Source organism: Parasteatoda tepidariorum, chromosome 6, assembly GCF_043381705.1.
Source record: "Parasteatoda tepidariorum isolate YZ-2023 chromosome 6, CAS_Ptep_4.0, whole genome shotgun sequence".
NCBI classification, from domain to species: Eukaryota; Metazoa; Arthropoda; class Arachnida; order Araneae; family Theridiidae; genus Parasteatoda; species Parasteatoda tepidariorum.
Window position 1 is genome coordinate 26055533 of NC_092209.1, and position 16909 is coordinate 26072441.

Consider the following 16909-nt stretch of genomic DNA (forward strand, 5'->3'; position numbering starts at 1 on the left):
TACATTGAACATAGTTCTAAAAAAAATGTCATGGAAATTTTTAAAAAAGATATTTGTGACAATTAAATACGAAAAATAATAAGAAAGGGAAAATATTGTAGTACATTTCTATACAACTGAGAAGAAGAGGAGAGGGAAAGGGGGAGGAAGAAGATATAGTACCGGTCTTCTTTATGCCGTATTCGAGCGTGGCAGTCGCGAATTTTTCTTCCTCACAGAAATATCGATTTGAGGCTTTTAATGTGTACACATATATATATTTTTTAATTCATTGACATGAATTTCTGAATGGTATTACGGAATACCCTGTATCTATACATTTGTATTTATAAATAGTAAAGCCCTAACGTCTTGAATCATAGATAATTCTCCCTCTTACTGTTAAGTCCTAGAGCTAAAAAGCTAAAATTTGTCCAAATATTAGAAAGTTAAAATTTGGACAATTACGGAAATTTATGATAGCTAATAACTTAACCATTAACATTAACTATATAACTTAACCATTAATATTAACCATATGGTCTTTATCAAGTTATAAGCATGAATTTAAAAAAAGTTTTATTCCGATGTTTGGTAATTATAGTGTCGATTAGTCCAATGGACAACTAGTGAAATTTTCATTTTGAAACTTAGCTTAGTAGACGAACATAGGTAGCAAGGTAAAGTAGATTAACCGTATTTAAAGCCGAAACGTGAATATTTTCCTTTTCCAAGCCTTATCTTNTTATGTTTCAAATTTAAAAAGTTAAATTTTTTTCTTCTACAAATGCCATGAGTCAGACAATAAACAAAAAAAAACTTGTTCTGAAGCGCACAAAGACATGACTTATTCAACCATTTACAAAGCAGAGCTCGCTACTCAATAAAACCGGTTTAACCTCATTTTTTTTTGTTTCGGTGATCTCTTCAGTACGAGGAAAATATTTCATTGAAAACGAAACCGTTAAGAGACTCTGCTAATTCTAGCTATATATAGACAGTAATGCTATATAATTCATTCCACTACGTTTTAGAGCAGCATTACCTATTTTGCCTCATGTGCATTTAAACCATGAAGAGATAAGATCATGGTGATGGAAAATAATCTGGAACCGCGCAGCTGTGATTTTGCGTGGGTGGTTACCTTAAGCGAGTTCGAGAAAGATTTCTAACTCTCCACTCTGCACTAAACAATTCTAATGCATAGAATTTCAGATCAGTGCTGCTGAAGGAGGCAATCAACATGGAGCCGCGAAGCGAAGCTCACTTTTATTAAAAATAGGGTGGCAGAAAAGCATGCAAAAAATTGAAGTTTTTTTTATTATTTTCATAAAAAAATTTACTTGTAAATATTTTTTTTCCTAATTTGGTGATAGTTCGGTACAGAATGGTTTTCTACTCCTGATTAAAAGAAACAGTATGAAAGTCTTTTTATTTTAATATGAGGAATTTTTAAAATCGATTTTTTTTTATCGTAAACATTCTTTACTTTGTGTTTTTTAGTTTATAAATAATGATTTTTTGTTGAAACTTTAAATTTTATGATAAAAATTGTTCTCAAAACCTTTTTTTTCTTTGCAAAATTAAATGGTATAACATTATGTGCTTCTGTAAACTTTTTGCATGATTTTAATGTTTGAAGTAATATGATACAGATAAAAAAGTATGAAATGTAAAATTTAAAAAAGTCTTTTCCCACTAGATCATTAAATTTAGTAGAACGATTTCTCAGGCACTAGGTTTTAACTCTAATAACAAGATTCTTTACAAACCCATACAGCCACAAATATCCACAACACATCTTAGAGATATCTCTTGGATAAAAAAACTGGATATTGCCATATCCATCAGAGATCCCTGAGACGTCTGAACATCCATGAAATATCCAACAGAAATCCAGGGGTCGCATCTGTGTGATGTCTAGCAGATATTTGGATATTGATGTCTGTTGCATATCCAAGAGACATCCGACAGATATCTTTGACCTACCACAGTCATCCAAGGGATGTCCTAAGTTAAACATTGATATCTCTCTCACATCGTTTAGATGTCTGTTATATTTAGTTTCTGGATATCCCAAGGATATTCTTTTAGATGTCTCAGAGACAACCCTGAATGTCTGAGAGATATATTTCATTTTTGTTTACTAAAGTATTTAAAAAATGCTTATTTACTAAATTTGTATTATTTATTATTAAACGATACAAACTTTTAATTGAGAATTTCTCATTAAATTGATTTATCTTGTATTATGAGTATATTTAGATTGTATATCACGTAAGTTTTGAGAATATTAATTGCAAAATGTGAGGATATATGTAAAATATACTCATAATATCCGATTCACTTTATTTGACAAATTATTTCAGAATTCTAATTTGAAATATTTGTACACTTTAAATTATTTTTTGCTTTGATTGCTGCCTTAAGAAATTTGTTAAAGTTGTAAATTTTATAAAATACTGAATTTAGTAAAATTTTATTAAAATACATTTTTTTCCAAGGTGATTGTAATATTCAGAAAGAGTGTTTTAAATTAGAAACGTAATTACAATTACGGCATAAAAAATTTTATTGGAAGAAAAGAACTGGTTGTAGTATTTGAAAAATGAAGGTTGAAGGAATAATATGAAAATATTTCAAGATTCTGAATTTTTTCAATTATGAAAAAAAAAATTGTAAAACATCAATGATTCATTTTCTAAAATTAAAAAAAAAATTTAAATTAACTTTAAGAAAAGTTTAAATTATTATTATGAGTTTTAATTTAAATNGGTATTGGTCCTCGTTAAACTGTGCTACCGTAAAGTGCTCGACTTCGCGCGCAGGTCATCGGGCTACCGAAGCGGGGGTGCCACCCCCTCCACAGAGGATCAAAATTGTGATGGCATGTCTTCGGATCATCCTCCGGGATGTTTCCCAGACCGTCGCCAATAGCCCATTGTGCAGCTCTAGTGCGACGTAAATTAACAACAACTACAATCCTTCTTTAAAGAAAAAGATATTCCATTTTGTTTTCACTTGCATACGAAAGAATATCATACATTTTTCTTTTTCAAATTTAAAAAGCCACAATAAAGAAGAAACCGAAGGAACACAACCAGGGTTACACTGAAGAAATGCCCAGTGCAACTGATGATCCTGTTGTTCCAGAATACGAACTTTAAACTCGGCAGTAATGCAAACAGAATTAATATGAAAGCTATAAGCAAAATACATTCCATCAAACAGGTCATAATATAAGTGTTAAGAAGCAATTGCAGTTGTTTGTTTTCGTTATTCAATCAAAGAAGTTCATGCGAGATTTAGTAGGAAAGAGTATACATAGGTGAACCATAAGTTCTTAATTTTTTTTTTTACCTATAATCTATTTCATGAGTATGTGCTGCACTGTTTTTATTTTTAATATTGTGATAGATCAAGTGCATGTAATTATTTTGCATTTGATACAAAAATTGTAACTAAACTATTTAACTTGTTTTTGCACTAGTGTATGCATTTGTGGTAACTGTTAGTACTATCAGTAGCGGCTATCGTAGAGTATATCGGAGGTGGTTATTGTATTCTTTAGAATTTTTTGTGATATTCCTTGAGGATTATCTCTGTCATTGAACTGTAATTATCACAGATTAACATTTTCCTCTATTCATGCATTCCTCAAATTCTCATATTTTATTGAGTGAATATAAGTTTCCTTTGGCATATAATAACTATATAATAAGATAACTATTGTACTACTTGTATAATAGTATCTTATTAACTGCTTGTATGATGGATTAATGAATAATTAAATGAATAATCCTTAGAAGAAGCAGAAAGATTTATTTGACAATATAAAAATCACTTGCTTCAGAAAATTAAAAGAGATAGATCATTTAAAATGAAAAGATAAAAATTTATCAAATTAAAATTAAAAGATTCGAAGACCACTTATATAATTGTTTGAAGTAAATGAAGTTTTTAAACCATCAAGTAAACCTTAGCTTTTGGTGTAAAAAACTACATTTTACAAGCTACTTTTACGCTCATTTTGAGGAATAGATATTTTGTTTTGAGACTTGTCTGATTTTTTAAATAACCTTGGAGTATCAGCAGCTAAATTATTAAATATTCTATTACATCTTGAGACAAACTAACTTTTTTTTTCTTCTTTCTTTTAGAATTATACAGACTTCCCATTCTTGTCTTCCATTTGGGCTTAAATCAAGTATGTAGATCATTGAAATGGTCCTTTTTTCTACAACTGACTTCTTCTCTAACCTTCAAATTCAATTATTAAAAGAAATATTAAAGAGCAAGTGTCTGGTTCATGCAATCAGTAATATTTTATTTTGAAGACCATGTGAAGAAAAATGCTGTAAAATGTGAAGAATTATGACAAAAACTGCCATCAAACAAAATGTTTCACATCATTCAAAAATATAACTCATGATTGATCCAGAAGCTTCAATTCTACATGGAATTTGAAATTTAATGTATAAGTAAACTAATATATGTTTATTTCAAGGAATGTTGGATAAGACGTCGATAACAAACAAGACCATTTAGTTGATGTTTGTTCATTGCATTTGTGATGTTTTTTACTCAATTTTATGTGCAGTTCTGTGAGGAAGAATTATTCAGAAGAGTGTTATTAAAAAGGCCAGGAAATTTCTGTCTGTACAGCAACTTTAAATTTTTATGGTCTTTATTTAAAATCCACCAACACTATTTGTCTTCAGTAACAAATAGAAGAAAAAACTGAATGGTGTTTTAACTAAGCTATGTTTTAATGTTTAAGAATTTAAAAATTGTACTTTAATCTGAAATTTTTATCTGTGCAATTAAGTTTTTGTTTTCTATTAAAAATTTTAACAGCTTTTATTTTTTAGTTATGTTAAATATAAACAGAAAAATGTATTGTATTAAAAAACAAATTGGTTATCGGAAATTATATATTTTTTTTTTAAATGAGTAGAAATAGATGCAGTATTTGTAAAAATGTCTCTAAATACAAATCTTTCACTTAGGTTAATTTCAACTAAAGAAAAATCTTATTCCTGTAATATATGTTTCAAAAGTTTTTATCTGAAAAGTACTTTAAATCGACACTTTGTTGTTCATACCAATTTCAAACCTTATTCCTGTGGCTTATGTAATAAGCGTTTTTCTTTTAAAAATGGCTTAAAATCACATAGTTTTGTTCACACAACTGATAAACCTTATTCTTGTATTGTCTGTAATAAAAGATTTACACAAAAGCATCAGTTAAAAGCGCACAATCTTGTTCATAGTAAAGAAAAGATTTATTTTTGTAGTATGTGCTCCATGAGTTTTACTGAAAAACACCATTTAATTTCACATACTTTCGTCCATACTAAAGAAAAACCTTTTACTTGTAGTATATGTCAGAGAGGTTTTTCACTTAAAACTAATTTAAATGCACACATTATGATTCATAAAGGGGAAAAACCTTATTCGTGTATCGTATGCAATAAAAGTTTTACTCAAAAAAGAAATTTAACGCATCACTACCTTACTCACACAAATGAAAAACCTTATTCTTGTTTCTTGTAGCCAATGTAATAGGAGTTTTGCTCTCAAACATCATTTAAATAATCATATTCTTATTCATACTAAAGTAAAGCTGTATTGTTGTAGCATATGCAACAAAAGTTTTTCACTTAAGCATCATTTAACTAGGCATACCACTATTCATACGAAAGAAAAACACAAAGACATACAGTCTTGACTTTAATTTTAATTTTTTATGTCTCATGTTATAAATTTTTCTGTTGTAGAGTTGTTTAAAAGTTAGCGAAACTGTTAGAATTAAATAATTTTGTTATTGAGTGTTATGAATTTTATTTAATTTATTATTTACTCTTACAAGAAAGGTTTTACGGCAGCAGAAACCTAAAGTTAAAATTTTAACAAGATTTCATAAGTTATTTTAGTGTTTAAATTGAAATGCAGTCAACTTATAAAGCAGGATTATATTTGCCTTTAAATTTTTTTTCTTCTCAGAAACGTTCTAAGTAAACCCTTATCTGAAAAAAATCATTTGATTCTTAAGGTAAATGCAAACACAAGAAAAGTCATACAATTAATCAAACTCTTGTTTTATAAAAATAATGTTTTTTAAAACATGCCTTAGTTGTTTTGAGTTTATTTCAAAAATCTTAAATTTCTTTTTTGTATAAATTTCCGAAAGTTTTAACTTGTTGCATCATTGTAATTGGCGGTTGTTAATTAACCAGTATTAAATCAATGGGCAATTTGTTCATTAAGTGCACACAAAAGCCTGCATTTGAAGCAGGCAGTCTACTTGTATTTAAAAAAAATACCATAAGCAAATTTTAACTTTTGAGTGCCAAAAACTATATTATACCAGATTTATCAGAAATTTGTTATCCTATAGGGTGAAGTTGGAGTATTTTGCTACTGACTAATAGCCACTTTTTAGAAAATGTCGCCACATTTTTAAAAATTAAACATTTAAATGATTGAAAAATTGGATTAATCTTAATGCAATAAGACATTTAAAGCATTTATCAAAATATAGTAAACATTGCTAGATCATTTCTAAAATAAGGAAAAATTTTATAAATCAAATGTGAAAAAAAAATTCTTAATTATTCTATGTTTATTAAAACAATAATAAAATGCACATGGGATGTATTTTCTATAAAAAATGTGGCAATGGGCTGATGACTGGCAGAAAATATTTCAATCGCCATTGGTTATATTTAGTTGACCTGTGGTTGGTGGCGACTGTTAATTTTGTCCAATGTTACACTGTTACCTTTTCAAACAAATGAAATTTGTTTTTTGAAAAATATTTTTATATTCACCAAAACATATTCAGATTTGTTTTACATGCTTATTGTTTTAAAAACATTATGAAATTTTTTATCTTATTTTAAATTATTTATTGTTTTTTAACAAAATCTATATTACTACCTTAAACTTGGTTTTATAAAATCTATTTTGTAGAAATTTATTTATCTTCTCTTACTTGAAAATTTATTAAATAGTTGTCCAAAAAGAATTTTGGAAATTTTAAAATCTAGCTGATTTGAAAATAAATTTCCAAAATTTAGCTTCATTTTTTAAACTACTTAATGATGCATTTATCTCACAGTAGATTGATTGTAAAACATTATTGCCAGTGGATTACTGCAGTCAAGCATCACTGGCAGTGGTCAGGAAGTGAGCACTTTGATAAGTCTGAAAAGGCACCCAGGGTGTGCATTATCGGTTCTCGTTATACTCTTCTACCATAAGCAAGTATAATCTCATTATACTGTTCTACCATGAGCAAGTATAATCTCATTATACTGTTCTACCATAAGCAAGAATAATCTCATTATACTGTTCTACCATGAGCAAGTATAAACTCATTATACTGTTCTACCATGAGCAAGTATAATCTCATTATACTGTTCTACCATGCACAGGTTACCAAAGTAGGGAAGCATTCTCTTCCACAGAAGATCAAAATTGTGATGGTGTGTCTTTGGGTCCTCCTCAGGGATGTTCCCCTGACCGTCACCAATAACACATTGAGCAGTTCTAATGCCGTGTAAATAAAATACTTGTTCCGAATCACAATTCATTTCTGTTTTCTTTTTCTCGAATGAAATAAATCTTCATTTAATTTGATAATTTCTTTATTTTTTTTTTCAAATCTTCTTATTTCATCTTATTTATCAATTTCAATTAAATTCAACCTCTTATTCAAATCATCTACTTAAGTTAATCATGTGTATTTTTACTTATGAAACACTTTTGAAGACTCTTCTTGCAAGTTGTTTATCAGAATTTTGTTATTGTGAAAATTTAGCGTAATTTTAGTTGCAAACATAATAAAATAAATGCAATCTTCCATTGTATAATATCTCCAAAAAATACTGTCATGTTCTTTCTGTTATTAATAATATAGCTTGTAAGGTTAAAACAGTTTTTATAGTAATCAATTATTGTTTTTTGATAGTGAACTATGTTATAACTAGTAAATGCATTTCATTCATTCGAAATCTTTGTTATTACTTTTCAATGTGCTATTTTCAATAGCTAGAAATGTTTTTGTTTGAAATTTTTATAGGTGAAAGTTATTATCTTTTTGCTTTAATGTTATGCATATTTTTTAAATTTTCATTGTTTTGAGATTTTTTATTATTTGAAACTGTTAATTGTGTAAAATGATTTTGTTCTTTATTTTTCTTTTGCCTTGAAAAAAGCCTGGCTGATTTTATTTTTGAAATGGTTGCACTGGTGGTCATAGGGTGACTAAATATGATAAAGTGATTAAAATATTGTCTTAATTTTTTTAAAATAAATATTGAGTTATTATGAATATTTTATAATATTCCCTAAATTACTTTATTTTATGCTTGCTGCTTAAAATTTTTCTTCATTTTAGAACCTTGCAATATTTACAATATTTTAAGAAATGCGATGCTTTGTAAATAATATTTTACATTTTTGGTATCAACAGTTCTTGAATTGTTTTAAAAAATCTGGCCACTGTGTTTAAAAAAGAAAAGAAAAAGTGACTGCTGTAAGAAAAGTTATAATTAGCCAAAAGCAAAATTTCCTACATTTGCCCTATAGCACCACTGATAATTTCTTATTTTATTTTATAACCAGTGTTGAATAACCGACAATTCTGAGTTTACGACTCTCAATGTTCAACTCCGTAGTCTTGTAATTTTGAACCCAATCAAGAAGACAAGGGAACTCTTAGATCAAGCATTGGAACAAACTATCCATTATGGTTAACATTTTAATGGAACTAACCCACATTTGCATTACATGGAGAGGAAAACAATGAAAACCTCCTACGGTTAACTTTATGGCAAGAGGATTCAAACCCGTGATCTGTCTATCTACACGTGAGGATATTTTATGTCAACACCGTGGTCAGTGTGAGCTGGAAGCAGAATTGGAATTGACCACTGATATAATTAGCACACCCTACTGCAGTGTTAGTTAATGTTTGAACACTGTTGGTTCTGAGTCTTTTCTGTTTTGCCCAGTCAATATATAGTTTAACTGGTTTGTTCATCTCCTTATCTTCTTGACTGAGTTTCATTAGTACTCATTGTGATATACAAAATCATTTATATGCCTTGTGTTCTTATTTATTTATTTTTTTGTTGAAGTAATAGAGAAAAAGTTATTGCATTCTCTTTCAAGAGATTGTCAGAGAAGTAACTGTCTTATATTACGTATTTAAATTTCTGCTATAAATTTTCATCTATTTATTTGTTATTTCGTGTTACGTTTAATTATATGTACTAGATTTTCATGGTTAAAACTGTTTAGTTTAAATAAAATGTTAAAAATAGTAAGTGTTTGTATTATTGCGTTTTTTAAATTCATAAAAAATTTGGTTGTCAGATCATTTGAGTCTGGGAAAAATGGAAAACTCAGAGATTTAAAATCAGCTTAAATAACTGCAGCAAAATGTAGAATTAATTAAAGTATTTGTTGAAATCCTAAAAAAAATTCAAATTTTACAAATTTTTTTTAGTTTAAAAATTTTTTTTAAGAAGGAGTGAAGATTTTTATACAAAACTCTTTCCTGAAAATTGAGTTTTCAACACACGTGTGTCTATTGGTCATTTCTGCCAAATTAAAGCTGTTGTTGGTCATTTGCTGTGGTAATTCTAGATTAGAAAAAAACTTTTATTGAAACTTTATAAAATTAATTTATTGTAATGTTTGGGTAATTTTTTTGAGATACAATTACTACTTTGAGAATTTTAATTTACTTTTTAAACTAGAGGCAAGTTTTTTTTTCTTCTTTTAAATATTTTTTATGCGTCTAATGATTTGCAGTGTAATTTTTAAGTTTTTTAAATTGTTGTGAATTATTTTAACTCTTAAGGGTCTGATTTGTAAGTGCATTAATATGTTATAAAATTATATATTGTTGGATATAATCTTAATATTTCATAACATAACCAGTGAGTATATAGAAATGATCATAATTTTGCATTGATATTGATGCATTCGGTTGTTAATTTTTCATTCTTTTAAAAAAATGCTTTCAAATTTTTTTTTAACTGAAATATTTTGTTAATAAGACTTGTTGCTCTAGATGAAAAGGAAAATTCAAGAAATGTTTTTCAAGAAATTAATATTAGGTATAAACCCAGAGTTTATACTCTGGCTGTTTTTTTTTAAATTTTTTTATACCAAATTTTATTAACTGTTGGTGTATGAAAAAATTGTGTTATATAATTGTCCATTGTTGTATAATTTTTTATACAGAGATAGGAATGAGCACAACGGTTAGTCTTTGAACTATTTAATTTTTTTATGAAGCTTATAAATCACATTACTTAAAATTTTTAATCATTAAAGCTTGTCTATGGTTAGCTAAATATAATAATTATTTCTTTAGATGTATTAAAGGCGTTTTGTTGCAACCAAAGTTAAGGGCACCTTCAAATTATTTTTTGAATTAATTATTTTTTTTACCATATATTGATTTTAAATTGTCATTGTGTTGTTAATGAAAAATGTCTACGTTATAAATAATTTAATTTCATGCCTCATTTCATGCCATTCATGATTTTGCAGACAAGAGTGTACTGTATGGTATCCTCCATATCTTGATGGTCCCGCATTGGACTGATCGGGGAGACAACGGTTCCCAATAGATCACCGAATTCAAGCATCACTGGTTGCTGCCAGTAAGTGGGGGGGGGGNGGTCAGTGAGCGGGTGGGTGATCACTTTGATCAGCCTGCGTAAGGGCCGAAAGAGAGAGCGGTATCGGTCCTCGTTAAACTGTTCTAGCGTAAAGTGCTTGACTTCGCGCGCAGGTCGTCAGGCTATCAAAACATTTCCTCCGCAGCGGATCAAAACTGCGATGGCATTTCTTGGGATCATCCTCAGGGATGTTTCCCAGACCGTCGCCAATAGCCCATTGTGCAGCTTTTGTCAGACGCAAATAAAGTACCTACCTACCGTCTCTTAACATTGGTCCCCTGTATCCTTAATAAAATACGCAATTGTGTCTTATGTAACTATTAAGTCGAGAAAACATACAACTACATGTATAGTAAATGTTTAAATTTTCACTCCATTTCTTACACCAATATTGAATGCATTAGTCACAATCATTTTATAATTTATGGAATAATATCAAATAGAAATCACTCTAGCGTTTGCTGTTAAGAAACTTTTTTATTAAATACATATAGCATTTACATATTAGCATTAATTACATATTAAATTTGAATTTACAAATGGCATATATAAACATTACAGATTATCTTAAATTTAGTGCCACTATTCATTTCTCTTTACATTTAGAGGCCTTGAGGCTGTATAATGATAAGCCACGCTTTAAAATTGTTTAGTTAGGCGTGTAGAGTTCGCTAGATCAGACCTGCGGATCGGAATACCGGACCTGCGACTTCTCATCCTGATATTCTTTTTGCTGTCAGAAATTAACTGCAACTGACTGCAGGATACTAATGTCCTAATTATTCATCGCACATTTTCTCCAGTATATATGTATCTGTAAAACCACAAAATTACTACTACTCAGTGTTATACACTATTTTGAATTTTAAGTTAGTCACGCAGCTTTTGTGACTATATCATTTTTCCGGAAAATAAAATATTTATTTTTATCTTCTGATTGTTTTGATGTTCCGTAAAAATGTAAGAAAGCTATACCTCGTTTCTACAAGCGTTTTTGGTGGAATACACCATGATTTCATAGTAGGCAGTATGATGTATCTCTATATTGTGCTAGTAGAAATGCTGGAAACCGGTAAAGTACCTATTTGAAAACGATATAAGGAACAGTCTGAAGCCAAAGTGTGACTTATTGCCCCAAGTCCTTCAATTGTAATTACAAAGACAATATATAATTGCAGTGTCTCAATTGTAATTTCCTACTCAGACTTTAAATTTTATAGATTGAGAATATTTCTAAAAGTATCCTGTAAGGTAAAATATTGCTAAATCTTTTATTTAGAAAAAAATTTTTTTGTAGGAAATAAAATATACGCTTAAACATTGTATAATTTTGTAATGATTTACGAACAAATATGATTTTTTTCTAATAAAAGTCGATCAGCATCAGCAGAGACCATTTTGTAAAATTTGGAAACCTTTTTTTTTAAAGTATACTACAAAATCTCTCTAGATAAATTTAATAAATAAAAACAATGCTTTAAGGAGTTAAGACACTTGCATTTCTTTTAACAATTTGACTTATTAGATGTTGCATTATAATTATTTTAAATTGATTATTTATATCGCATTAATTGGATTAGCAAATTTTTTTTATCCCTTGCACATACTGGAAAATTTTTTTGCCATGAGTTCTTGAAGTTAGTCATGATTTTTTTTATTATTTTTGTCACAATTTCTTATCAGACCGTTTGGGTTTAATATAAAACAATAAACAGAGGGTGACTATGAAACAATTTGTGTCAATTTTTATATTCTGTAATAAAATGAGGGTTATGCTTGTTTTTATAAGAAAGTGAACACATTAGGGGATGCAAATTAATATCTAATTCAGAAAGAAACCAAAATGTTCTGATTAATCGCTTTTGAGGAGAAGGAGTTTAAAAAACGTGAAAACCTGTTTAATAGCCAGACTGAACATAAGGTGCTTAAAACTGTTGCAACTTCTTTCTATTTTCCCAGATTTTGTATTTTTAAACCCTTCCTCAATGCTGATTCGTTAGATTTTCATACCGGCTTAGTTTTTTCCTCTCCTGTCAAAAATATTATTTGAAAAAGTATTTTTAAAATTAGATTTCTCAGGAATTATTCGACCAATTTCGCTCAAATTTTGTATTTTGCCATTTAAAAATGATATTCTTTAAAGTGATATTAATTTTATACCTTACAATTCAAATTTTTTGACTATTATTAAATAAAATAAATATTTGCTAAAACTTATATTCTGCATGGGATATTTTTTATATAAACGAATTTTACAACTGTGTTCAAAAAGTTTTAAATTCGCATATAAAGTTTTTGAGTTTTAGTGAATTACGCAAAACATAAAATTACCATGTAGGGGTCCAAACTATGGGAACCATATATCTGAGATTTCGATTACTCCCTATATTTCACTAGTCAGAAATCGCAGACGAAAAAAATGTCTGTTTAATCAGAAAAACTGATTTTGTAACCTAAAATATCGTCTGCACTAATTTATTAACATATTTGAGATCACCTCCTCAACCGTCATGATTAAGTCACAGAACGTGAAGATCCTATCATTAGAGCAAAAATTATTTAGGCTGGTCTGTTTATTTTTTTTTTGCGCATTGTGCGTCATTTTTGCAAGGATTTTAAAAGTATAAATCAGCGCAAGTGATTAAGGTACTTTCTGTATAGGTTAGAGTAGCTTAAATAACAGGGGGGAACATATATTATGTTGCATTTATACAAGTACTGCATCTTACTTAATTCGGATGTGAGGATTTCAAATCTGAAATTAGGTTTCTTCCGAAAGCTACGGATTTTTTTCAAAATGATATTTTTAGTTTAGTTTATTTTTTTGTATGAATATATAAGTTTATAAAAAATGGGCTGGTTTATATACATATAAATATACTTGTCTGTTAATTTGAAAATAACACTTAAGACAAAAAATCATGATCTTAGCATATCGCGTCATGTACTAAATGTGTTATCACTTTCTTCTCTAATACGAACTACGTACCAGAGAAGTAGGTACCCTCAGAAGTTAAACCTCCTGGTTCGGACTATATTGTCGTTAAATTGCTTAAAAATTATGGCTAGTAGGGAGAAAAAGATTTCAGATTTGAAATAAGCTAAGTAGCTGTTTAAAAAACTCGTGCTGCAGAAAGAAAAAAAATTGTTCCCCAGAGTAATTAAACATAGCAAATCGAAGAAGAAGTGAAATGATTATGGCTAACCATGTGATTTAATTGGATACGTATAAGCGACGTCACACGTGTGCATCGAACCTGATTGGTTTCTGAATCAACAAATGGCGGTTTACCTACGATGACGTTACTTGAAGGTATCCAATTATCATATTAAATAGATTTAGTTTACTTTTAAAACAGAAGTGTGTACATTTTTTGAAAAACTAGCAAAGGAGAAACAAATTTTTTTGATAAAATCAAGTGTCTTAACCCCTTTTTATCTTTCAAATTCATTATCTGCACCCACATTCAGCTACAACCATATCTTCGTAATCATATTTGTAGGTGACCACTCCGTCATCATCCACGTAAAGAATTGAAATGGGTGTTAATTTGGAAGGGACACAAGCCGCTCTGGACACTTGTTTTGGCTCAAGGCTGTGCATCAAGGTTTGGATGATGGCGTGTTTCGTGGGTGCCAGGTGCGCGCTCATAGGAAATGAGCATTTTCCTGTACATTCAAAAGCCTGGAAGAAAAAGGATACTAAAGAGACATATCTATCTATCATCTAAAATACTAATCAAGAAATTTGCACTGTAAAAAAGAATACAGTATTTTTTAAAATAATTCATAGATACAAAAGAATATTAATGATATTTGTTTAGTTAAATTTATACTCAGCTTGAAACAAGAAATGAATTCAGTATTTTAAAATGACTCAGTCGACACAAAAGAATATACACTGGTGTACAAAACTTAAGCAACAAGTGCGTTTTTTGTCACAACTCTACAAGAAATCATCCGATTGACATGAAATTTGAATATGATGTATTTTATTTTGTACTTAAACGATGATAAAAGAATAATGGCGCAGAAATGAATATAAAGCTTAAAGTAGGGTATAGAACAAAAAAAATGCTTTATTTGACATATAGTGGCGTTACACATGATTGCCTGANGACATGAAATTTGAATATGATGTACTTTATTTTGTACTTAAACGATGGTAAAAGAATAATGGCGCAGAAATGAATATAAAGCTTGTAGCACTAAAACGACTCTCATCTGTGAAGAGGACGCGACTCCATTGATGAGGTGTCTAGGTTTCTTCTTCTCTGCACCACTCGAAACGGTGCCGCCGATGCCTAACTTATAAAGGTATGCAGCGTTCAGGACGTCTAGCAAATAAGCCACCTTTGTGGAGGCCTCTGGCCACTGTAAATCTTGATACTTGTCGTTCTGTGGCTGTGCACAGTTGCTGAGATACGCTCGCTGACTGAAAACGGTTTCTTTTCGCCTGGAGGACAATGTAACGATCATCTCTTGGTGTTGTTTTCCTTGGACGTCCACCACCAACCTTCTGAACAGCTGTACCAGTAGTTTTAAAGGCTTTCCAAGCACGAGAATCAACACTTTTGTTGATCCCGAACTCTTCGGCGACACTGGTCCCACTACGCCCCTCCTCAAGCTTCCCAATCATTCTTCTTCGAGTAAAGTCGTCTAAATGATTTCTTGTTTCACAAAACAAATCACTTGCACTTGCAGCGAATGCCTTTAACTACGGTGCTCTTCATCCTTTTATCACAGCTTTGACCTGCGCACGCCGACCCACAAGGTTTGCGTACACTTACATCACCTACAACATTTTATTTCTAAAATTTGCATACAAATAATCTTTTTACTGAATTACGTGCATATTATACTGCAATTTCAAGACTATCAAGACTTCGTTGGGGAGCTGTTGCCGAAAAACCACTTGTTGCTTAAGTTTTGCACGCCAGTGTAAATATATCAAGAAATTTATTGGGACCGGGATAGCCTGGTTCGCAGGGTGCTGGACTAACATTAGTGAGGACGGGAGTCTGAATCCAATCGACCGACGACTCCCCGTATAATAAATGGTGACTGGTGCACGTTAAATCTGTCGAGTCATTAAGTCCTCCATGCTCCCATAACAATTTATACTTCTGGGGATACTGAATTGGTGATTAATCGTTCTTTGGTTCAGATCAAAATCACAATCTGTGGATGAATGAATGGGTCTATTAACGGATATGACGTACGGGTGTGGCAGAAGTTGATTCTTTGCCATAGATGGCGCCATTGGAAAACAAGAACAATCGCAACCCTTGTCTTAATGGCCTAAGACTACAACAAAAAGAGCTTTATAAGATAATGCTGTGTTCAGCTGGAAAGAAATAACGGAATTTAGTCGCTACTCTCTTAACCATACCTTCTAACGTTTGATGTTTTAACGAAGTATATTTTTAAGGAGTGTTGAATAAAATGAAAAAAATTGCAAAACAAATAAAACTCTTATTACAACTTAAGAATCAAACCATCCTCTTCTGATTATTACTGTGTTTGTTTAAATTATTTATATGTGGGGGTAGGCAAAACTCTTTCAATTTAGTAAAAATTATTACTTTTCATTATCTAGATTGCCATTAAGAAAAATAGTTTTTAAAAATACGCAAATTCCGTAGTAGTTGGAGGTATGAGTTTAACTAATTTAAAACTAATGTTGCAGAAATGCAAAATTTTGCTGTAACGTAATATATATATTTATGGAAAAAGGAGGTAGGCATTTTATGGATAATTAGGTATTTTCAAGTGCTACAACCTCTTTCGAATTTAAATTCCGTAAATACCAGATCATGTTATGGCTATGCATTTTATTCAATACTTAGTTCACGGATGTCTTGATACGGAATGATAAATTCCCAGTATAAAATAAATAGGGTTTTTTAATATTATTTATCATTTTAAAAAAGTTTGTGAAATAGTCTGCTCGTTTTTTGCATAGAATTTTCATTTAAAGTTTTTTTATTATACTTTTTATTATTTCGTATTAATTTAGGTCTATTTTGATCTAAATTAATACGAAAATACTAAATTAATACGTAAAAAATATTATACTTAGCTTTCTAATAATTTAAGGCTACGAAGTACCGCATGAAACACCGATGTTTTTTTCCCGCGTTTAAGGTAAAATCTTTCAAACACGGCTCACTTTGAAGCAATCGATGATTTTTTTTTAAAAATTCGCGCTTATTTGGAGTTATTTA

At 29.9% G+C, this 16909-nt stretch overlaps 1 protein-coding gene and 1 long non-coding RNA gene across 2 annotated transcripts in view; one reads left to right on the forward strand and one right to left on the reverse strand.

Annotated features, from left to right (window-relative positions):
* The first annotated feature begins 3069 nt into the window (after nucleotides 1-3069).
* Nucleotides 3070-9314, forward strand: LOC139425889 (uncharacterized). The gene is made up of 2 exons (XR_011636970.1): nucleotides 3070-3307; nucleotides 4140-9314. It is a non-coding gene; the product is annotated as an uncharacterized lncRNA (long non-coding RNA).
* A 3940-nt stretch (nucleotides 9315-13254) lies between these two features.
* Nucleotides 13255-16909, reverse strand: part of LOC107440434 (dorsalin-1) — an 87426-nt gene continuing 83771 nt past the window's right edge. The window contains exon 5 of the mRNA XM_071182117.1: nucleotides 13255-14367. Coding sequence (XP_071038218.1) covers nucleotides 14134-14367 — 234 coding nt within the window. The 3' untranslated portion in view covers nucleotides 13255-14133. The remainder of the gene's footprint in view (nucleotides 14368-16909) is intronic.